Genomic DNA, 24,763 nt, shown 5'->3' with positions numbered 1-24,763 from the left:
AACCAGCAGGTCTTTCAGACTGTGGGAGGAAACCAGAACATCCGGAGGAAACCCACACAGATACGGGGAGATCATGCAGACTGCGTGCAGACAGTGACCCAAGCCGGGATTTGAACCCATGTTCCTGGCGCTGTGAGGCAGCAGCGCTAACCACTGTGCCACCGTGCTGCCCTAGGCAAGAAAAAAGCAACGGAGCCATGAACTGTTCAGCATGAGGTGTCAATGAGGAAAGCTGGACTGTTCGTTGAGGCAAACCAGATGTTGGAGGTCAGGGAAAGTTTTCACTGAGGGAGGCTAAATGTTGGATGGTGAGAAGCGAGGGGGTGGGAGGCATGGCAGCACACTGGTTAACACTGCTGCCTCATAGCACCAGGGACCTGGGTTTGATTCCCGGCTTGGGTCACTGTCTGTCTGGAGTTTGCATGTTCTCCCCGTGTCTATGAGGGCTTCCTCCAGTTTCCTCCCACAGTCCAAAGATGTGCTGGTTAGGTGGATTGACCATGCTGAATTACCCCTTGATGTCAGGGGGACCAGCTAGGGTAAATACATGGGGTTATGAAGATAAGGCCTGGGTAGGATTGTGGTCAGTGCAGACTCGATGGGCCGAATGGCCTCCTTCTGCACTGCAGGATTTTAGGATTCTACTGTTCAGAGTTAAGCACAGTCCTGCCTCCACACGTAACCATTTGAAGGGGCTAGTCACTGGGCAGCGACAAGAACAGGAGACCCAAGGAAAAGTGTACCAGGCCCATTGTTAGAACATCCATACTAATGTGACTCAGAACAGGCAGCTCAGTGAATCGGAGGTTGAACTGGGATTCTCCCTGCACCTTACACAATGGCTCATCTGCACATGACCAATTTAGCAACAGGGGAAGCAATTTATACTTTTTGACAACCAAAGCTGAAAAGGCCACCGTTGGCAGGGAATTGCTGATCTCCATTCACAGCCAGCGTGTTTTGTTGTTGGAAGTAACTTCTTGCTGTGTCCTCTGTTCAGTCGCAGACTATATAAAGAAATTTGCCGCGGAGGGCCATTCTGTTCTCACTGACTTTGAAAGAAACTGTGAATCCAATAACCAAGTAAGTATTTTTTTTTGTTTTCACTTATTTGTGCAAGCATGAATGTGCTTTCTCAGACCTGACGCCGAACAATATGTCTGATTGAAGATTCATAGGCCAGAACTCTACCACCTCGCCCGCCCAGAATCGGAGTGGGTGAGGCTCCAACAGTGGAAATCTCCGTGGACCTCGGGTGGGAATTTCCAGTCTCACCTGAGCGAGGCTGTAAAATCTCGCCAGTAGAATCATTATGGCAGAGAAGGAGGCCATTCAGCCCGTTGACTCCATGTGTGCCTCCAAAGAGCAGTGGTGGGCAACCTGGAATCTGAGTGCAGCATTTTGTTGAATGTTTCCCACAAGCAGCATTGCCACATTCCACCGGTTTCCATCTGGCTTTTCCTCCCAGTGTGACTGAAGTGATTCGCACGAAAAGCAAGAGCAAGTGAAATGGGGTGCGTGCTGATTGCTCACAACATTGACTGTGAGAGCCGTGCGCTCCCTCTGTGTCGAGCGGCAGTATTCCTTTTGTTTTTATCATTTGAAGTTGATGACACTTCTGTTAATATATGCATGATTAAGCATTTTCTATAACTCATTGTGAAATATTTGCCATGTGTTAAGTGTATTCAGTCTTGTTGCAGGGTCATAGTTGGTGAACAGGTCAATCTTGCGGCCTACCGAGGTTTGGAAAAAGGGCCACTTATGCAGCCCACGCACTAGCCGAGGTTACCTATGATGTGGAGATGCTGGCGTTGAATTGGGGAGGGCACAATAAGAAGTCTCATGAGCCAGGTTAAAGTCCAACAGGTTTATTTGGAATCACAAGCTTTCATAGCGCTGCTCCTTCATCAGGTGAGTGGCCACTCACCTGATGAAGGAGCAACGCTCCAAAAGCTCGTGATTCCAAATAAACCTGTTGGACTTTAACCTGGCATTGTGAGACTTCCTACTAGGTTTCCAATCATTGCTATAGATAAATTCAGTCAGCCTCTTTAACCCTGCATTTTTATTTCCCTCAAGTGTCCATCCAATTTCTTTTTGAAATCATTGATAACCTCTGCTGGCACAGCCCACGTAGACTGAGAGTTTCAGGTTATTACCGATCACTGTGTATAATATTCACCCTTGCAACTCTTGCCCAGAACCTTGTGTCTGCTAATCTTTGCACCATTATCTTCAATGGGAGCAGATTTTCTTTGTCCACCTTATCTAAAGCTGTTGTAATCTTGTATACCTCCATCAATTTCTTTGGAGCACCTTGGAAGACAACCCTAGTTTCTCCAATTTAAATGTAGCTAAATTCCCTCATCTCAGGAACCCTCTGCTCTACACCCCCTCGAGGATCTTCACATCCTTCCTAAAGTGTAGTAACCAGAACTGGATGCTGTACTCTAGCTGTAACCCAACCAGAACTTTATACATTTTCCCTGCTTTTGCACTCAATAACTCCTTTTGTGAAGCCCAAGATTATGGAATCATAGAATCCTTACAGTACAGAAGGGGGCCATTCGGCCCATCAGGCCGGTACCAACTACAATCCCACCCTATCCTTGTAACCTCACATGTTTACCCCACCAAACCCCCTGAAACTAGGGGCAATTTAGCATGGCCAATCAACCTAACCTGCACATCTTTGGACTGTGGGAGGAAACCCGAGCACCTGGAGAAAACCCAGGCAGACACGGGGAGAATGTGTAAACGCCACACAGACAGTGACCTGAGGCTAGAATTGAACTGTGCTGTGAGACAGCAGTGCTAATCACTGTGCTACCTTGCCACCCCATATGCTTTGCTAACTACTCTTTTGATATGTCCTAAAACCTTTAGTCTAAATACATGAACATCCCTCCTGTCACCCATGTCCAGCTGTCTCTGAATACTCTTTAAAATTGTGCCATTAAGTACAAATTGCTGCTGCCCATTTTGTGATGCCATGCATTTTGGTAGACATGTACAGCAATACATATATGTAACATGACCTTGCATGTCATTAAATGCATGACCTCACCATGTACAGCTACACACATATATAGCATGACCTCGCATTCTTCAAATGCATGGCCTCACACGCACAGCTGCACATATATATAGCATGTCCTCAAATGTATGACCTCGCGTTACACAGTACGTTTTGTATAGGTCACCAGATTCAGAAAGACACTACCAATATCCTTCCTCACCCCATCCATCACTCAACTTTTTTTGTAGCAATCTTTGGCCTTTTTCTCCCACCACCTGTTGGGGCAGTGTGTCAATCCTTCCCATGTTCGAGACTTCCTTAGGATTATATTCGCTCGAGTTTTGAAGAGTGAGATGGATCTCGTGGAAACTTATAAAGTTCTAACAGGTTTAGACAGGACAGATTCAGAAAGAATGTTCCCGATGGTGGGGAACTCTAGAACTAGGGTTCATAGTTTGAGGATAAGGGGTAAACCTTTTAGGTCTGAGGTGAGGAGAAGTTTCTTCACCCAGAGGATGGTGAATGTGTGAAATTCATTACCACAGAATGTAGTTGAGGCCAAAATGTTTGATTTCAAGAAGAAATCAGATATACCTTTCGGGACTAAGGGGATCAAGGGTTATGAGGGAGAGGGGAATCAGGATATTGAATTTGATTATAGAATTTCCTAGAACATCGCAGGAGGCCATTCGCTCCATTGAGTCTGTACCAACCACAATCCCACCCAGCCCCTATTCCCGTAACCCTCATATACCCTGCTAATCCCCCTGACACGAGGGTCAATTTAGCATGGCCAATCATGATCAACCATTTTTCATAATGAATGTTGGAGCAAGCTCGAAGGGCCGAATGGCCTATTCCTTGGTCTAGTTCCTGTTTCTATGATTCTTCAGTCGCCCTTTTGCCTGTTGTGCAGAGGTCCTCGGTGGTGAAGTCACCTGTTGGCAGGGCAACAACCCTCCACTGTCAGGAGCAAAACACTTTTTTTTAAATGAATAAATAAATCATATTTTCTTTCCCCTGTTTCAGTTTGAGGCAAGACTTTGTGACCGTAATCCTGTATGCAAAGCTGAGTGATGGGGTGGAGGAAAAGCAGCAAGTGATCTCTTAAGGGTTCAAGAGTGCTCCACAGTCCTGCCTATTCTTTGAGTGTGTTTTCAGCAATTTATTTGAATAGTGCAGTTAGTGAGTCAGTGTTAATGGGACTCTGCTAATAGCTTCCTGATGTTTGTCTGTGTACACATCTCATTATTTATATCGAATAAGACGGCACAAGAATTCCACTCTGTCCGTTCTGCCTGTCTCTTTCTCTGTCTCTTTGGAGCTTTTCAATTAATCCCATTCCCTTGCTCTTTCCCCATATCCCTGTCAAATATTTCCCCCCTTTCAAATATTTACCCAATTCCCTACTGAATGACACTATTGAATCTGCTTCCACTGACCTTCCTTACTGCGCATTTCGGGTCGTAATAACTCGCCGTGTTTTAAAAATAAGTTTCCACATATTGTCTTTGATCTGTTCTCTGCAGGGGAACTTGCGCACTGAGATTTGCTATCTGCAGCCGTCTTTCAGGGGGTGGGATTTACCGGCGGGGTGAGGGAGGCAGAGCAGGAATTGCATGGGGGGGGGGTCTCCTCACTCCCATTTCTGCTGTTGCAACTTGACCAATCGAGCATCGGATGGGCACGCTCCTCCCTCCCCTCACCATGGTCTCTCAATCTTCTTTTATTTGTTAATTCAGTCGCGGGACATGGGCATCACTGTTGTCCAGCATTTATTGCCCATCCCTAGTTGCCCTTGAAAAGGGGATACAACTGAGTGGCTTTCTAGGCCATTTCAGAGGGCAGACATGAGGAGAACCCATGCAGACACGAGGTGAACATGCAGACTCGGCACAGAGAGTGACCCAAGCTGGGAATTGAACCCGAGTCCCTGGCGCTATGAGGCAGCAGTGCTAATCTCTGTGCCGCCTCAGAACAGGTTACAGGGCAGGCATGCAGTTCCAAAGCATGATTCCATCTCCCTCCCTGTCTTTCTCTCTTGTCTTAACACATGACTGGCTGATCTCAATAGTACATCATCATCTAAGTTAAACATTAGAATATCCCATCTGATAACCCTTTATACTACGAAAAGTGTGGACGGAATCAGACTCGGTTCTGATACAAACTGTACTTGAAATCCAGGTTGTGAAGGAAATAGACTGGGGCTTTCTTACCAGATGACCATCAAAGCTACTGATTTTTTTTAATACGTTTATGGGACATGGGCGTCGCTGGCTGGGCCAGCATTTATTGCCCATCTCTAATTGCCCAATGTGGCCCTGGAGTCACATGTAGGCCAGATCAGGTAAAGATGGCAGATTTCCTTCCCTAAAGAATATTAATGTACCAGATGGGCTTTTCTGACAATCAACAATGGTTTCATGGTCGTCAGTAGATTCTTAGTTCCTGATTTTTTTGTATATTGAATTCAAATTCTACCATCTGCCATGGTGGGATTTGAACCCGGTCCCCAGAACATTAGCCAAGTTTCTGAATTAACAGTCTAACGATAGTGCCACTAGGCCATTGCCTCGCCAATGGTGGACAAACAAAAGTTAATAAATGAAGTCAGGGACTAGACAGATGCTGCCACCTTCACCCGCTGAATCAGCTGATACATGCATGATGTGGAGATGCCGGCGTTGGACTGGGGTGAGCACAGTAAGAAGTCTCACAACACCAGGTTAACGTCCAGTAGGTTTATTTGGTAGCACAAGCTTTCGGAGCATTGCACCTTCTTCAGGTGAGTGACAGTTGCAGGCAGGGGCCTGATGGGTGAGCCTTTTTATCTGTCCTTGTGCCACCTCCTCATTGCTGCCACAAAGCACACTCAAACCATGTCCAGCCCGATGCCTCAAAGAACACAGCAGGCAATGAAAACCTGTGTGCAATTGGTTCTTCAACAAGCCAATAGCTGGTTAATTGGCAGTTTAAAAAATGGCAGCAGGGCTTCCAATCCCGTGCCGTGGCTGGACCGATTTATGGTGCTAAAATTGAGCTGTGTGCACTTTTGCTCATTCTACCCACCCACCTCCAATGTGCTCCTCTTGTACCTCACTGAGAGATTGCTCCATACAAGATCATCTTTGCCTGAGTACTGAGTGCCAGTGGGCTTCTCTGTTGTCCAGGCTTTTCCTCGTCTAGCATTAACACACATGCACACGCACTTCTGCACCAGGAACAATAAGAGTGATTGATTTTTTTTCTCTTCCTTTCTCTCTTTCGCCTTTTTTCCTTCCCTGTGCCCCCCCACCCCACCTGATCACCATTCATTGGTGTGTGGCGCAGCCATCATTTTTGTAGCGTCTGCACTGCCACTCCAGTTGAGCTCAGTTACTGGGACATTCCAGACATTGAGCCTCAATGTATGAGTCCATTCCACGTTTGGCCCTTTCAGCCCTCTGAACCATTGTGGATGCTCTGGGTATGGTTAAAATGCACAAAACTTGCACAAAGTGACGTGTGACCATTTAGACTTGGGTGCTTTATCATGACGAAGATGCCCAAAGACGTGCAAATTAGATGGATTGGCCATGTTAAATTGCCCCTTTGTGTCCCAAAATGTATATCCATGGTGTGGAGATGCAGGCCTTGGGTAGTCCATTCACCTGATGAAGGAGCAGTGCTCCACAGGCTCGTGATTCCAAATAAACCTGTTGGACTTTAACCTGGTGTTGTGAGACTCCTTACTGTTCCCAAGATATGCAGATTAGATGAATTAGCCATGGGAAACATGTGGGATTACAGGGATAGGGCTGGGGAGAGGGCCTGGGTAAAATACTCTGTCAGAAAGTCAGTGCAGACTTGATGGGCTGAATGGCCTCTTCTGCCATTTCTATGATTCTTTGATGTCATCTTGTCTGTTTTGTCATTAGAAGATTGAGTATCTTCAGAGGAAAGGTGAAGATGAAGTGAATCTAAATGAATTCAGAGCTGCCATCACTACATACAACAAGGCAATGGAAATCAGGTGCAGTTCACCGCTCTCACTGTCGGAGTATTTAAAACGTTATCCCAGGTTTCCCTTTCCCTCTCCAGAATGTTTTGCTGGTTTCAGGCACTGGGGTGTCCGCTGGGAATTATCCAAGTGGCACTTCAGCTGTTCTGATTGAAGATATTGCATCTCCCCAGAGACCCTCCAGTGGTGCAGTTGACCCTCTGTCTATGAACAGGCAGTATAAAGTGCGTATGGGCTTTGTGAACACAGGCCAAATTTCCCATTTTCCCCGTGCTATTTGGATCGCTAAGGCTATTTGCAGCACTTAAGTGATCAGCCAGCCTGCGGGCGGCTCGATGGCACAGTGGTTAGCACTGATGCCTCACAGCACCAGGGACCCGGGTTCGATTCCCGGCTGGGGTCACTTTATGTGTGGAGTTTGCATGTTCTCCCTGTGTCCGTGTGGGTTTCCTCCGGCTGCTCCGATTTCCTCCCACACTCTGAAAGACGTGACGATTAGGTGCATTGACCCAAACAGGCGCCGGAGTGTGGCGACTAGGGGGAATTTCACAGTAACTTCATTGCGGTGTTAATGTAAGCCTTACTTGTGACCAGTAAATAAAACTTTTTTAACTTTTTATCAGTTGATTTCACAGTGACCAGGGATGTTGCTCTTCTAGTTGCGTTATCTTGCCTTGCAATGCAGCATCCAACCAGAATGTGCTTGTCAAACTGCTCACAATCCATTTTCTACCATCGTGTGATACTTATCGAGGGCAGAGCAGGACTAAAGACAGCAAACAGTCAAACAGCAAAACAGGACTAAAGACAGACAATATGTGTTCAGAAAGGTTAATTACAGTAAGGCCTCACTTAATGTTGTGGTTGCTGGAAATCACGACTTGGAAGTGAAACAACTTTGAGTGAGTCATGGGTTCCCATGGGAATCAATGTTGAAGCTGGGGGTTAGGTCCCTTTGGACGCTACTTGCACAGAAAAGTCAATGTAGGAGTTGAAATACGTACACAGCACTGTGCATTCCGAGCTGGAATGACTTGCAAAACAAAATGAAGCATTTAATGTAACAGGAATACTGTATAAATTCAAATTAGAGAACACTAAATCACTTAAACAAACCCTGAGTAGCACAGATTCTGGCTGGAAGTTTACCCACCCCCTGCCACCATGGGAATTGGAGCAGGTGAGGGGCGGAGCAAGGGAAGATCTGTGGGATTTTACAGTTTCGGGATGAGCCAGGCTGTAAAATCCCACCTACCTCACCCACAGCAGTCCTGAAACTTAACTTTTTGCTTGCTTTCCTTTCATTCTCTCACTCTCTCTCTCGCTCTCGCGCTCTCTCTCGCTCCTTCTCTCCTTTTCCTCTGTCTGTCTCTCTGTACTTTCTCACTGTTTTTCTCTCTCTCTCCTTTTCCACTCTCACTTCTTTCCCACGCTCTATTTTTCTCCTTCTCTCCTTTCCCACTCTCTCTCTCTCTCTCCTTTCCCTTCTTTCTCACTCTCTCTTCCTCTTTTTCCACTGTCTCTCTCTTTTCCCTGTCTCTGGCCAACTCCCAGTCTGAGGCTGCAACGGGGCGTGGAGCCTGGAACGCCCTGTGACAGTCTGCAGGAGGCTAACCTGTGATCCTGGACTGTGGATTGAGCCAGGGGGCCCTACTCCCTTTCACAAACCCCATCCCACCCCCAAGGGGCTGGGGAATAGTGCAGCGTGCAGGGCGGGGTGAGGGGAACTGTGCAGCATGCAGGATGGGGTGAGGGGAATGGTACAGGGCGCAAGGAGAGGTGACGGGAATGGTACAGGGTGAGGTCAGGCTGTGGCTGGGTCAGAATTCACTGCGAGAGTGGGGACTGGGCATGAAGTCAAATTACATAAAAACAAAAAGTATCGCAAATCTGAAAAATGACAAACTAATAAATAAACAATGTTGAAACAAAATCACATTGAGCAGGGAGACTTGAACCGAGGACTTACTGTACTTCATTTGGCAGAGCTGAGAAGGGTGATTTGAATGAGAACATTATTATCTAATAGTTGTTGGGTATTGATTAGTTATTTACTCTCAGATGTGTATAAGAGTTAGCCAGCACTGTTGAGATGAGAAATAAGTTCTGTGGTGAGTAATAAAACCGCTGCCAAAGCATCCGAGTCTCAGTGTCTTCACAGCTAGGATGACATCATTGAGAAATAAAAGTTAAATTTAAGTTTATTTATTAGGGTCACAAATAGGCTTACATTAACACTGCAATGAAGTTACTGTGAAAATTCCCTAGTCGCCACACTCCAGCACCTGTTCGGGTACATGGAGGGGGAATTTAGCACGGCCAGTGCGCCTAACCGGCGTGTCTTTCGGACTATCATGTTATGAGTTTTAAAGTTTTTAAAGTTTATTTATTAGTGTCAGAAGTAGGCTTACATTAACACTGCAATGAAGTTACTGTGAAAATCCCCCAGTTGCCACACACTGGCACCTGTTCGGGTACACTGAGGGAGAATTTAGCATGGCCAATGCACCTAACCAGTACGTTTTCCAGACTGTGGGAGGAAACCAGAGCAAACCCACACTGACACGGGGAAAATGTGCAAACTCCACACAGACAGTGATCTGAGCCGTGAATCGAAACTGGGTCCCTGATGCTGTGTTGGAGCTTTCGTTGTCTATCATACTGAATTTACAGTGCAATATTTCCATCCCTCAATTGCACAGTGTGTTTGGGCTGTGTGTACATTCCTCCCCTTGGGCACAGCTGTACTGTCTGTGTAAAATTATAATTCCAGGACTTGATTATCTTGCTGATTCTATAATTTATTGGGGAGTGTGGATTCTGCTGGGGGTGACCTTGTTCTAACAAATAATGTATGTTGCACTGTTAATGTATCATCAGCAACTGGAATGTCACATTTCCCTCTCCTTTTCCAGCCCATATAATCACCACTTGTATTGTCGGAGAGCCTGTTGTTACTTGCAGCTGAATGATTATCGGTGAGTCCTTGTGGTGGGCAGTTTGGCCTGCAGCAAGTGTGACATTTTTATGCTTCAGATCATTACAGTACATTTGTGACAAGCTTTGCAGAACCATATTGCAGGATGATAGAGGACACTTGTCTTTGGCAATGCAATATATTGATGCTATGGGGGTTAAAGTGGGACATAGATTCGGGGAATCGTGCAGAAATCGCTCGGATCCTTTGCTAGCCATTGTACCTATGAACATCGCCCGAGGGATGGAGGAAGAGTCGAGGGAGTTTTGAGGGATTGGCTGCGGGGAAGATGCTCCGTCTGCCTAATACTGAGGAGGGTTTGCTCAATTTCAAAAAGAATTAAAATGCGTCACACAGACAAAAAGCAGTCACGCTTCTTGCTTTAGTTTCCAGTCAGTGCTGTGAGGCAGGAAAGGGAGGTGCTTGATTCCGTGACTTTGTGCTTTTAGACCATTCCACTGAAGTTGGAGTCCTGCACATCTGCCGTGCATGGAGCTTAACACGATCAATGGTGGAACCAGACTAAAATAGCTGAATCTGTGCAGGCTTGTGGTCTAAATACATGCACGTGCGCGCGCACACACACACACACACACACACACACACACACCTCCCTCCCACTCCTCCCCCGCCACCAGCCCAACAGTTTTCTGATTGTCTTAAAATAAAAATATCCAGTAAGTTAACTATCACAAGTAGACTGCTTACCCCAGTGGAGCAATCATAAAAGGAGCAGTCCCCTTAGCATTTCATAGAATCACAGGCCAGAATTCTATCGCCTCGCCCACCACAGGAATCGGAGCAGAGAGGTGGACAATGGAAATTTCCACCTCAGGTGGGAATTTATGGTCTTGGTCGAGTGAGGCTGTAAAATCCCACCCAAAGAATCCCTACATTGCAGAAGAAGCCATTTGGCCCATCGAGCTTGCACCAACAATAATCCCACCCAGGTTTTATCCCCATAATCCCCCGTATTTAACCTGCTAATCCCCCAACACTAATCTCCCTACAATTTAGCATGGCCAACCAGACTAACCCGCACATTTTTGAAGTGTGGGAGGAAACTAGAACACCCGGAGGAAACCCACACAGACACAGAGAAAATGTGCAGACTCCACACATATAGTCACCCGAGGCCAGAATTGAACCCGGAACCCTGGTGCTGTGAGGCAGCAGTGCTAACCACTGTGCCACCATGCCGCCCACGTGCTCAGAGTTATCAAATGTCCAGAATCAACCAGTTACGCTGTGTGGTTGGGTTTAAGTCCCACTCGGGAGAGTTGTATGTAATCCATGCTGAGGGAGTGCTGCACCGCAAGTTTATTTATTAGTATCACAAGTAGGCTTTCATGAACACTGCAATGAAGTTACTGTGAAAATCCCCTAGCCGCCACACTCTAGCACCTATTTGGGTACACTGGGGGAGAATTTAGCATGGCCAATGCACCTAACTTGTATGTCTTTCAGACTGTGGGAGTAAACCGGAGGATCCGGAGGAAACCCACACAGACACGGAGAGGAGGAAATGCAAACCCCGTGTAGATAGTGATCCAAGCCGGGAATTGAACCTGGGTCCCTGGTGTTGCGAGGCAGCAGTGCTAACCACTGTGCCACCGTGCTGTCCCGCTTTTAGAGGTGCTGCCATTTGCCAGATAAGACGTGATCTGCCCCTTCAGATGGATGTGAAAGATCTCATGGCACCGTTTTGAATAGAGCAGGAATGTTCTGTCCCTTAACAAACATCATTAAAGGCCAATGCAAAGCACCACTAAAACAAAAACAGAAAATGCTGAAAAATCTCAGCAGGTCTGACAGCATCTGTGGGGAGAGAATAGAGTCAATGTTTCGAGTCTGGGTGGATCCTGACTTGAAACATTGGCTGGGATTTTACTGCCACACTCGCAGAATGGAGTTCTCTGTTGGCCTCGGGCAGGATTTTACGAGTCTGTCCCGAGCGAGGTCATAAAATACTGCCATTGCCTCGGTTCTCTCTCCATAGATGCTGTCAGATCTGCTGAGATTTTCCAGCATGTATCATTTAAAAGACGAGTCATCTGCTCATTATTCAAGTCTTGTTTGTGGGAGCTTGCTGTGCACAAGTCAGGTGCCACTTTTTCTATGTTACCGTGACTGCACTTGAAAAGTAATGTGTTGACTGCAGGGTGCTGTGTGACGTATTAGATTGTGACTAGGTGAACACAGAGCCGGTCTTTGAAACAGTTAGTGAAGTTATAAAAAGCACATTTGCATATTCTCCTTTGTGTGTGTGTGTCTGTGTGTGTGTGTGTCTGTGTGTGTGTGTGTCTGTACGTGTGTGTCTGTGTGTGTCTGTGTGTGTGTGTCTGTGTGTATGAGTCTTTGTGTATGTGTGTCTGTGTGTTTTGAGTGTGTCTCTTTGTGTGTGTCTGTGTGTGTCTCTTTGTGTGTGTGTGTGTGTGTGTGTGTCTCTTTGTGTGTGTGTGTGTGTGTGTGTGTCTCTTTGTGTGTGTGTGTGTGTGTCTCTCCAAGAAACATCTGATTTGATTATGCAAAGAGAATTCCTTTCCCTCTTTCAGACTGGCGATATTGGACAGCATTAGAGCGACGGTACTGAAGCCTGATTATTTTAAGGTAGGTGATCTCTTTTTAGTTGGTTGTAATGCTGGAAGAAACCTTTTAAACAGGTGAACATTTTTAGCCAGCCTATTATTTTGTGCTTTTTTTTCGAACCCACCTGGGCTGCCACGAAACGGGACACAATTGTGAGGCAGAGTAAAGGGGATTGTGGAACCCCACAGCTCGGCACTGATTAAAACAAATAACAAGTTACAACAACAAATCAGTCACATTTCATCACTTAGCAGGAGTCTTTATTAAAGCCTCATACTGCTCTGACAAGCTTTTGTGTGTTCACCTCCTCCGTTTGTATATTAAGGGGCCTCCTGCTACTTACTGCAGAAAATTATGAATTATTTATAGATAACATTTTGCACAAACGGGGACATTTATTTCACCTCGTGGCATGACTGAACTGTCTGTGCTCTCACTTTTTGTTGGGTAGTTTTTGTTACAGGCTGTGTGAATTTGCAGAATGAGTTTTTTAAAAAAGTTTATTTATTAGTGTCACAAGTAGGCTTACATTAACACTGCAATGAAGTCACTGTGAAAATTCCCTCATCGCCACACTCCGGCACCTGTTCAGGTGCACTGAGGGAGAATTTAGCATGGCCAACCCACCTAACTGGAGCACCCAGAGGAAACCCATGCAGACATGGGGAGAATGTGCAGACTCCACACAGACAGTGACCCAAACCGGGGAATTGAACCCAGCCGCTGGCATTGTGAGGCAGTTTTGAGGCAGCATTGTGAGTAGTGCTAATCACAGTGGCACTGTGGTTAGCACTGCTACCTCACAGCTCCAGGGACCTGGGTTCAATTCCAGCTTTGGATGACTGTCTGTGTGGAGTTTGCATGTTCTCCCTGTGGCTCTGTGGGTTTCCTCCGGGTGCTCCAGTTTCCTCCCACAATCCAAAGGTGTGCGGGTTAGGTGAATTGTCCATGGTAAATTACCCTTTAGTGTCCAGGGATGTGTTGGTTAGGTGGATTATCCACTATTAATGTATGGGGTTACGGGAATAGGGCAAAGGGGAAGGCCTGGGTAAAATGCTGTTTTGCACTTGGTGCAGACTTGATGGGCCGAATGGTCTCCTTCTGCAATGTAGGGATTCTATGATTCCAGTAGTTGATAGTACAATGATGAGAAGACACATATTTCTGGTTTTGGGTGAGGAAAGGTGAGAAAGAATATTTTTGTTCAGCATCTCTGCATCCTCCTCACAGCTCACCATCCCACCCAACTTTGCATCATCTGCAAATCTGGAGATAATACATCCAGCTCCCATTTCCAAATCATTAATATATAATGTCAACATTTGGGGTCTCAGCACAGATCCCTGCAGAACCCCACTAACCACTGACTGCCAATCTGAAAAAGACCATGACGGCATAGGTTTAAGGTGAGAGAGGAGAGATACAAAAGTGTCCAGAGGGGCAATTCTTTCACACAGAGGATGGTGAGTGCCTGGAACAAGCTGCCAGAGGTAGTAGTTGAGCCGGGTACAATTTGGTCTTTTAAAAAACATTTAGATAGTTATATGAGTAAGACGGATATAGAGGGATATGGGTCAAATGCGGGCAATTGGGATTAGCTTAGGGGTTTTGAAAGAAAAGGGTGGCATGGACGAGTTGGGCCGAATAGCCTGTTTCCATGCTGTAAACCTCTATGACTAATTTATACCAACACTTTGCTTCCTATCTGTAAATCAACTTTCTATCCATCTCAAGACATTAACTGCAATCCCATATGCTTTAATTTTATATAGTAGTTTGTTATGTGAGACCTTGTCGAAAGTCTTCTGAAAGTCTAAATAAACCACATCCACTGGTTCACCTCTATCAACTCTGCTAGTTACATCCTCAGAGAATTCCAATAAATTCGTCAAGCATGATTTCCCTTTTATAAATCCATGCTAACTTTGCCTGATTATACCACTGCCTTCTAAATGCTGAATTATGAAATCCTTGATGATGGACCCCAGCAATTTCCCTACTACCGATATTAAGTTCACTGGTCTATAATTCCCTGAGTTCCAGGAAATCACCATTCTTTGAGGATGTAACTAGCAGAGTTGATAGAGGTGAACCAGTGGATGTGGTTTGTTTAGACTTTCAGAAGACTTTTGACAAGGTCTCACATAACAAACTACTATATAAAATTAAAGCATATGGGATTGCAGTTAATGTCTTGAGATGGATAGAAAGTTGATTTACAGATAGGAAGCAAAGTGTTGGTATAAATTAGTCATAGAGGTTTACAGCATGGAAACAGGCCATTCGGCCCAACTTGTCCATGCCACCCTTTTTTTTTTCAAAACCCCTAAGCTAATCCCAATTGCCCACATTTGACCCATAACCCTCTATATCCGTCTTACTCATATAACTATCTAAATGTTTTTTAAAAGACCAAATTGTACCCGGCTCAACTACTACCTCTGGCAGCTTGTTCCAGGCACTCACCATCCTCTGTGTGAAAAAATTGCCCCTCTGGACACTTTTGTATCTCTCCTCTCACCTTAAACCTATGCCGTCATGGTCTTTTTCTGATTGGCAGTCAGTGATTAGTGGGGTTCTGCAGGGATCTGTGCTGGGACCCCAACTGGGACCCCAATATATCATTATATATTAATGATTTGGAAATGGGAGCTGGATGTATTATCTCCAGATTTGCAGATGATGCGAAGTTGGGTGGGATGGTGAGCTGTGAGGAGGATGCAGACATGGTTCAGCGTGATTTGGACAGGCTGAGAGTATGGGCATCTGCATGGCAGATGCAGTATAATGTGGACAAATGTGAGGTTATCCACTTTGGTAGCAGTAATAGGAAGACGGATTATTACTTGAATGGATGTAAATTGAGAGAGGTGGATACTCAGCAAGACCTTGGTTTCCTTGTACATCAGTCGCTGAAAGTAAGCACCCAGGTACAGCAGGCAGTAAAGAAGGTAAATGGTGTGTTGGCCTTCATAGCAAGAGGATTTGAGTTAAGGCTTAAGGATGTTTTGCTACAATTGTATAGCGTGTTGGTGAGGCCACACCTGAGAAATTGTGTGCAGTTTTGGTGTCCTTATCTGAGGAAAGATATCCTTACTGTAGAGGGAGTATAGCAAAGGTTTACCAGGCTGATTTCTGGGATGGCAGGTCTGTCATATGAGGAGAGATTAAGTCAGTTAGGATTATGTTTACATAGAAGAGTGAGAGGAGATCTCATAGAAACTTATAAACTTCCAACAGGTTTAGATAGGGTAGATTCAAAAAGAATGTTCCCGAGGGTGGGGGGGAGTCCAGAACTAGGGGTCATAGTTTGAGGATAAGGGGTAAACCTTTTAGACTGAGGTGAGGAAAAATTTCTTCACCCAGAGGGTGGTGAATGTGTGGAATTCACTACCACAGACAATGGTTGAACCCAAAATATTGTCTGATTTCAAGAAGAAATTAGATATAGCTCTTGGGGCTAAAGGGTTCTAGAAATAAGGGGGGGGAATGGGGGATCAGGATATTGAATTTGATGATCAACCATGATCACAATGAATGGCAGAGCAAGCTTGAAGGGCTGAATGGCCCACTCTTGCTTCTAGTTTCTATATTTCTCACTGCCCACAAGGGAAGCTGACAAGATCAATTATTGCAAAGGGAAACTGGATGCACAATTGACATAGATAAACATGAAGGACTAGGAGGAATGGGACCGACTGGATTACTCAGTGTGCCAAATGGCCTTCTTATGTGCCTTAAATGACTGACTATAGAGTGAGAATTATCAGCTGGATGTTGGTTTCTCCTCTTTCAGTGGCTTCCTCAGTTTGACGTCTTGTTCTGTTCATTCTGCTCCCAGGGTCATTACTTCTGTGCTAAAGGTCTCCTAGCAGCAGGCTACCCAGAATATGCTATGGTGGTGAACAGGAGAGGCATTGAGCTGTGTCAGGCTGGAGGAGGTGACGTTATAGTGCTGCAGGAACAGCGGAACGAAATACAAGTGGAAATGAAAAACAAAGGTAATAAAATTCACTCAAATTGGCAAATACGTTTGTAGATTCTACAGAATGGATAGAAGAAATATTTGGGCAGGATTAAAATAGACGATTAATAGTTCTCGAACATTGAAGACAGGAGACTTAATTTTTATTTTGAGTAGGCAGTGACTTGGGTCAGTTGGTATGCCTACTGTCATGAAAAGAGCCAAAGGTAGTCCTTTCAACTGTTTTATTATTTATTATTGTCACATGTATGAGCACTCAGTGAGAAGTACTGTTTCTTGTGCGCTATACAGACAAAGCCTACCGTTCATTGAGAAGGAAAGGAGAGAATGCAGAATGTCGTGTTACAATCATAGCTAGGGTGTAGAGAAAGATCAATTTAATGCAAGGTAGGCCCATCCAAAAGTTTGACGGCAGCAGAGAAGAAGCTGTTCTTGAGTCGGCTGGTCCATGACCTCAGATTTTGCGTCTTTTTTCTGACGGGAGAAGGTGGAAGAGAGAATGTCCGGGGTGTGTGGGGTCCTTCATTATGCTGGCTGCTTTTTCGAGGCAGCGGGAAGTGCAGACAGAGTGAATGGATGGGAGGCTGGTTTGTGTGACAGACTGGGCTATTTGAAAGACAACCTGGTGGCCAGTGGTACCACTTTGGGGTAGCCCTTGGCGAGATCTGCCTGGGATGGATGATGGAGCAGATGGCAGCGGCGCTGAACATTCCAGGGCCTGGTTTCCCTCGCAAATTGACACACAACTCGAGCAAGGATAAGCCAGTGACCAGCTTGCCCTGCTAAACCCTACTTTAATAACCATGAACCTACTGGATTGTTGTAAAAACCCAGTTGATTTTCATTAATGTCCTTCAAGTGAGGACACTTTCCACACTTTGGCCCAGATTGGCGATTGGCCACAAATTCCCACAAGAAGTCTAAAGCGAGATTCTCGCCAGTGGGATATTGAGGCATGATTGCCTCCGCTTCCGGCCACGGACGTATTGAGGTTACCACCCAGGAAGTTCGAGAACCTTGTTTAAATACATTTCAGTATAATTAGTGGGCTTCCCTGCTGCATTGCCCTCCACATTGGAATCTTCCCCCTCACATCAGTGAGGTTTACAATCGGTTTTTAAAAACAGGAACCAGGTGAGGGAAACCCACTGGGGACCACGTAGATAAGTACAGACTCTTGGGGGGATGTGATGGCCTAGTGGTATTATCGCCAGCCTATTAATCCAGAAACTCAGCTAACGTTCTGGGGACCTGGGTTCGAATCCCGCCACAACAGATGGTGGAATTTGAATTCAACAGAAAAGCCTGGAATTAAGAATCTACTGATGACCATGAAACCGTTGTCGGAAAAACCCATATGGTCCACTAATGTTCTTCAGGGAAGGAAATCTGCCAACCTTACCTGATCTGGCCTACATGTGACTCCAGAGCCACAACAATGTGGTTGACTCTCAATTACCCTCAGGCAGCTAGGGATGGGCAATAAGTGCTGGCCCAGCCACTGACCCCCATGTCCCATAAATCAATGAAAAAAAACCCTGGTGTTGTCCCCGCACCCCACACCCACCCCCACCCCGGCACTTCCCCCTGGTAAATCAACAGCAGCAACTTGCATTTATATAGCGCCATTTAGTGTAGTAAAACACCTCGAGGTGTTCCATGAGAGAATATTCAATTAGAAGTGACACGGAACCCAAAAAGCAGATGTAAGGATGGGTAACGAGAAAGCCTGGGCAAAGAGGCGAATCTTAAGGAGCGTCAGGAAGAACGTGACAGATTTGGTATCATAGTCCCAAGCGCGGACAAGGTTTAGGAGCCCCGCAGTAACTGACATTCATTTCATTTTTTTTCTAGGTAACTGGGAAACGACAAACGGGCAAAACAGTTCGAGGTAAGTGGAGTGTTTTGCCAAATGGATTCTCTGGGAGGTGATGGATACTGCATTTGGGGAAAAAATAATCTGAGGAATTTGCGCATTTTGTGATTTCAGTGTCAGGTTTGACCTCTGATTCCTGCAGTTGTGATTTTTCCAACTGTGAGGCGAGCAAGTTACGTGATTTTCCATTGCCTCCTCACACGGACCAGCTGTCTGTCTGACAGCGCAAAGCTACAGACAAGGGAGTCGAGGCTATGCCAACTTTATGGCCACGTGAATTACTTTTGCAGGGTTGTCAGTGTTCAGTGGAGTGAAATGTAGCACCCAGCTGATGCACAGCAAGATCCCGACACGCAGCAGGGTTTGGACAAACCATCTGTTTTTTGTTTTGGTTCTGTTGGTCCAGGGATAAAATTGGGCCCGATACACCAGTGAAGCTGCAGCCATTCATCACATGAGAACTTGTGCACTGGGACCTGAAAAGGCTGACAGACACTTGGCAAAAGGTCCCCTTTGTAGGTTGGCAGCACTGAGAATACAGCAGTCCGTCCCCACGGCAGGGTTAGATTGATACTCTCTTGTCCAGCAATGGGATTTGAACCGGCAACTTCCTGACTGGTGACAGATATTTACTTGCTTCAGTTCTGTTTTCCTCCTTGCACTTTTCACAGAATTAGAATGCAGAGGATTTGGCCAGAAAGCAGATCGTCTCGCTATCATTAACAGTAAATTCAGAGGAACCTTCTTTAATTAGAGAGTGTGGGGCTCGCTACCACGAGGAATAGGGGGGGGGGAATATCATAGACCAGTGATGGGTAGCCTAGGCTCTTCCTCTCAGAGGGCCCCAAGATTGAAGTCATGCTTGCTCATAGAATCTCTACAGTGCAGAAGGATGCCATTTGGCCCATCGAGTCTATACCGACCACAATCCCACCCAGGTCCTATCCCCATAACCCCATGCATTCACCCTAGGGGCAATTTAGCATGGCCAGTCCACCCAACCCGCACATCTTTGGGCTGTGGGAGGAAACTGGAGCACCCAGAGGAAACCCACGCAGACACAGGGAGAATGTGCAAACTCCGCACAGACAGTGACCCAAGCCGGGAATCGAACCCAGGTCCCTGGCCACCGTGCTGCCTGCTAATTAACCGTTCACTAACCATGAGCATATGATTGAGATTAAATACATTTCGTAATGAATTATAGAAAAAGCTTAATTACTCATGCATTATGAGAACTGCCATCAGCAAAATGGTGGCTCTCACAGTCAATGTCGTGAGCAACCAGCACCCACCTCACGTCACTCACCCTTGGTTTACGTGCAAATCATGTCAGTCATACTGGTAGGAAAAAACCTGAAATGCGGAAACCCTGGGTGCGGGTAATGGTCAACAACATGTCTCACGGGCCACAACCAGAACCCAGATGGGCTGCGTATGGCCCTCAGGTCACAGGTACTACACCCACCCCCCCACAAAGATGAATTTAATAGAAAACTGGATAATCACAGTGGAGAGAAGAGGAGTGAAGGGTGTGTTGCTGGGCTTCAATGAAGAAAAGTGGGAGTAGGCTCCTCTAGGGCATCAATACATTACCTGGAAGGACACAGATTGTTAGGCAGCCCCTAAAGGTGGTCAGCTAATTGCTGTTTCCCTCTTTTCTTTTCTGGCTCCTACGTGGATTCTTCACTCCCTGACTTCTCCGAGTTCAGCAACTCATTGACCCGGGAACTGAAGCTGGATTCCATAACTCCGCAAAGCAGCTTTGTTTCTCTTTGTGAATAATCTGTTTCTAATCAGCTGAGTGGTTGGAAGGGGTGGCACCATCCCGTAATTCCAAAGTCTGCTCGTTCCCCTCCAGGGCTGATGGGAGGCGTTGCCTGGTTCTTGCTGGATTTGGGGGTGTGTGCAGAATTAGAGCCCCAGGCCCTTTGTCTTTCATTCACTCGTTGGGATGTGAGCATTGCTGGCAAGGCAGATTACTCACCCTCAAAGAAGCCGTCTTGTTCTCTCATAGTCCACGGTGTAGGTGCACCCACAGTGCTGTCAATCTTTTTGACTGAACAACTAAACTAAATCAGATTAACTGAGGGACAAATTAATAGGGGCAGCCCCCCAAAAAGAAGGGAATCGCCCAAAACAAAAGACAAAGTAGAAAGGAAATTTAAAACAATAAACTAAAATGTGATTAAAGGGGTTGATAATGCATGCCAGCCCCTGCGGTGCCCTGCGGGCACGGAAGGCTTCGACAGTGCCCTCGGACACTGCGTGCTCCCTCTCAAGGGACACCCACAAATGTAGCCACAATAGAGGGGCAGACAGTCGGGCCGGATGTCCCCCTCGGTCGCTCACTGCCTGGACCTGTTAATGGCAAGTTTTGCCAAGTCCGGGAGTAGGTTCACAAGGAGGTCCTCCACCTTCCCCGCCCTCTTCTGCACCGGGTACCCTTCCAGGTTTTTGCCCCAGCAACAATAAAGGAAAGGCAACTTTGAGTCAAGTAGGGATGGTGTGTGGCTTAGAGGGGAACTTGGAGGAGGTGGTGTTACCACGCACCTTTGGTTATCTAGATCGTGGAGGTCACGGGTTTGGGAAGTGCTGTCGAAAAGCCAGGAATGTGAGGGAGCACTTCACGCAAAAGGTCTTTTTCACAAGACTATGGATGCTAAATTAACATTAAAAAACTTCAAGACTAATATCTTTTTGCGAGACAACTGTTCAGGGAAAGATTAAAGGCATTTTTCATTTTAATTGTTAGTGTCACAAGTTGGCTTACATTAACAGTGCAATGAAGTAACTGAAAATCCCCTAGTCACCACACTTCGCATCTGTTTGGGTACACTGAGGGAGAATTTAGCATGGCCAATGCACCTAAGCAGCACGTCTTTTGGACTGTGGGAGGAAACCGGAGCACCCAGAGGAAACCCACGCAGACACGGGGGAGAATGTGCAGACTCCCACAGAGACCCAAGCCGGGGATCGAACCCGGGTCCCTGAGGCAGCAGTGCTGATCACTGTGTCGCCTAAGGCAGATGGGATTGGGGGAGGGGAAGCTGAGCTATGAGTTTATTGAATGGTGCAGCGAGCTGGAGCAGGTGAATGTTAAATGCTCTTTCCATGTTCCAATATCTCACTCACTCCTGCCACTGTTCAGCCCATCTCCCATCTTATTTTCTCTCTTTTCCTTTTCGCAGTAAAAAGGGGACCATCCTGAGTGGCGAAGGAAACCCCCTGGCTGAGCTGGTGTCGGATTCAGATGATGGCCAAGACTATAGTGAATCTTTGGAAGGAGAGGAAGCAAGCCAAGTTTTCAAAGGGGAGGAATTCCAGGTAATCTTTCCGAAAAAGGAGACATGTTACCGAAACTTTTTGTCTTGCACTCAACAGGACAAATGCAAGAGTGCCAAATTTCAGGCAAACCTAACAATTTATACTATAGGAGAAGAAGGCGCCGATTGGTTATCAGGTCGATTCTGACCAATGTGTTGCCGTGGAGAAAGAACCTAACAAACGGATATTGATAGGTTAGGAGAGCCAAAATGTGGCAGACAGAGCTTAACGTGAATAAGTGTGAGGTCACGCATTTTGGTTGGAAAAATGGGAAGGCTACTTATTACCTAAATGGGAAGAGATATTGGGGTGCTCTGGTGCAGAGGGATCTGGGTGTCCTTGTTCATGACTCACAGAAAACTAGCATGCAGGTACAGCAGATAATAAAGAAAGTGAATGGAATGTTGGCATTTATAGCTAAAGGAATAGAACATAAAGGTAAGGAAGTATTATTGCAACTATACAAAGCATCGGTGAGGCCACAGCTGGAGTATTGTGCATAGTTTTGGTCCCCGTATTTGAGGAAGGATATAGTGACATTGGAGGCAGTTCAGAGGAGGTTCACTAGATTGATTCCAGAGATGAGGTGTTTGTCGTATGAAGAGAGATTGAACAGTTTAGGCCCACACTCTTTGGAATTTAGAAGAATGAGGGGATTATCAAGTTGAGGTATACAAGATGATAAAAGGTATGGGTAAAGTAGATGTGGAGCGGATGCTTCCACTGGTGGGACATTCTAGGATGAGAGGTCATGGTTTGGGATAAGGGATAGCAAATTTAAAATGGAGTTGAGGAGAAACTACTTCTCCCAAAAGGTTGTGAATCTGTGGAATTCGCTACCCCAAAGTACGGTGGATCTGGGACAATGAGTAAATTTGAGGAGGAGTTAGACAGGTTTTTAATTGGTAATGAGTTGAAGGGTTATGGGGAGAAGGCAAAAAAATAGGGATGAGGAGCATATCAGCCATGATTGAATGGTGGAGCAGACTCAATGGGCTGAATGGCCTAATTTTGCTCCTATACCTTATGAACTTATGAATGGGCAACTATAGGTTCTCCAGGCTCCTGAGTAATTCGAGAAACGGTACAAGTTTTGGACATATCCCTTTTATTTGCAGATGATGAAAACCTCATATGAATGTATGTCACTTTGGCAAGCATAAAGAAGCCATGCTACAAGCTCGACTGATTATCTTAAATGTGGTTCTTAGTGTAACTATTAGCACACTCATGATTGTTCAGCAAGTGCTACCTCATCACAGAATCACATCTAACTGCAGACCGTTGTTTTCAGGTAAGGTTTAGTTTCATTAGGACTGAACATCTTTGATATTTCCTCCTCCGTAAAGACAGGCCAGGCCCCCACTCTGCTGTTGTGAATAAAGGATCACAACTTCCTGCACCCTCTTGCCAGCCAGCGATCACCTTCCCATTACCCCAGGTACTGATCAATGCCTCCCTCCTAGAGCAAACTGATAATGGGCTGGAGAGTGGTGCTGATCATCACAGTCGATGTCCCATTAACACTTTGATATGGCATTCCTCTTCCCAGTGTTTAATGGAGACGATGAGTTATTTGAAGTAAATGGGATTAATGAACTCTCTGCTATGTGATTGAATGAGATTGTATGGATCGGTTGAAGGATTTACCTTCTGTGAATAATGTTGCTACTGTGGGAGGTAATATTGAATAGAAACAGTTAATTGAGATTTATCTATTTCTTTCCCTAGGCAGCCTGGGAAAACCTGATGGATAACTTACCAGAAAAAAAGTTTGAGACTTTTGGTGAGTCAGAAGGAAAATGACTCTGGTGTGCGCTTCTTCTCCACAATCGCATTACCAATTTCTTATCTTTTTTCTAGTTTGTTTTCACTCGTTCCCTCCCTCACTCGTTCCCTCCCTCACTCGTTCCCTCCCTCACTCGTTCCCTCCCTCACTCGTTCCCTCCCTCACTCGTTCCCTCCCGCACTCGTTCCTTCCCTCACTCGTTCCCTCCCTCACTCGTTCCCTCCCTCACTCGTTCCCTCCCTCACTCGTTCCCTCCCTCACTCGTTCCCTCCCTCACTCGTTCCCTCCCTCACTCGTTCCCTCTCCCCTCCCTCCCTCTCCCCCCTCCCTCTCCCCCCTCCCTCTCCCGCCTCCCTCTCCCCCCTTCCTTCCCCCTCCCCCTTCCCCTCCCAGATTCTCCAATCCAGGAAGGCCAGGAACCTTGCTTCCAGCTAACAGCAGAATTTCCAAAACCAGGGAGAGAGTGAGAGAGAGAGAAATGCTGCTTTCAATCTGATGGTCATCCCTTTCTAAACTCAAACTGAAAGCAAGTCCTTGAATTCTTCTGGGGAGGAACCACCTGACTTTAACCTGTCAATCAATCCTCCCCCTCATAATGCAGGGTCATAAAACAAATCTCAGAACGTACCTGAGGCCCAGAGTAAGAGTAAACAAAACCCAGTTTAAGCCATTGAAGCAGCAATAAAAAGACTTCTAGTAGACAGCTGGTGCCACAACGGAAAAAAACTGAAGCTGGGATAACTGTAGAGAACAGGATTTTAAAAAAACATTTCTTAAAGGTACATTAATGTCACACTTGCACGCTCATTAGCTAGCTTCCAGCCCCAGTGCTTCGATTTTAAAATTCCCCTCCTCCTATTCAAATACCTCCATTGCCTCTCCCCTCCTAAACTCTGTGAATACCTCCAACCCTACAACCCTTTGGGTGCTCCACCATTTCTGGTCTCTTGCACAATCATTGTCCCAGTCGCTGCCTAAGGAACCTCTTCCCTTATCCTCTGTCTCCTCCTTCAAGATTGCTTAAAGCCTTATTCATCAAGCTTCTGATCACCTAACATTATCTTCTTTAGTTTGTTGTCAGCTTTTATTTAGTCTGAATACACTCAGGTGGGCATAATTAGGGTTTGCAGTGACTGCTTCACAGTGCCAGGGACCTGGGTTCAATTCGAACCTCGGGTGGCTGTCTATGTGGAGT

At 46.0% G+C, this 24,763-nt stretch overlaps 1 protein-coding gene across 1 annotated transcript in view; it reads left to right on the top strand.

Moving 5' to 3' along the window:
- LOC145359925 (E3 ubiquitin-protein ligase DZIP3-like) overlaps positions 1-24,763 on the top strand; it is a 107,065-nt gene that overhangs the window by 35,604 nt on the left and 46,698 nt on the right. Inside the window, exons 7-14 of the mRNA XM_080214795.1 lie at positions 1,001-1,083; positions 6,943-7,037; positions 9,941-10,003; positions 12,558-12,612; positions 16,433-16,592; positions 18,431-18,467; positions 21,644-21,779; positions 23,511-23,565. Of these exons, the coding sequence (XP_080070921.1) occupies positions 1,001-1,083; positions 6,943-7,037; positions 9,941-10,003; positions 12,558-12,612; positions 16,433-16,592; positions 18,431-18,467; positions 21,644-21,779; positions 23,511-23,565 (684 nt within the window). The remainder of the gene's footprint in view (positions 1-1,000; positions 1,084-6,942; positions 7,038-9,940; positions 10,004-12,557; positions 12,613-16,432; positions 16,593-18,430; positions 18,468-21,643; positions 21,780-23,510; positions 23,566-24,763) is intronic.

This window comes from Carcharhinus amblyrhynchos, chromosome 29, assembly GCF_965287045.1.
Source record: "Carcharhinus amblyrhynchos chromosome 29, sCarAmb.v2.hapA, whole genome shotgun sequence".
In the NCBI taxonomy this organism is placed as follows: domain Eukaryota; kingdom Metazoa; phylum Chordata; class Chondrichthyes; order Carcharhiniformes; family Carcharhinidae; genus Carcharhinus; species Carcharhinus amblyrhynchos.
Note: the sequence above shows the minus strand (reverse complement) of the source record. Positions and strands in the feature narration are given on the sequence as shown.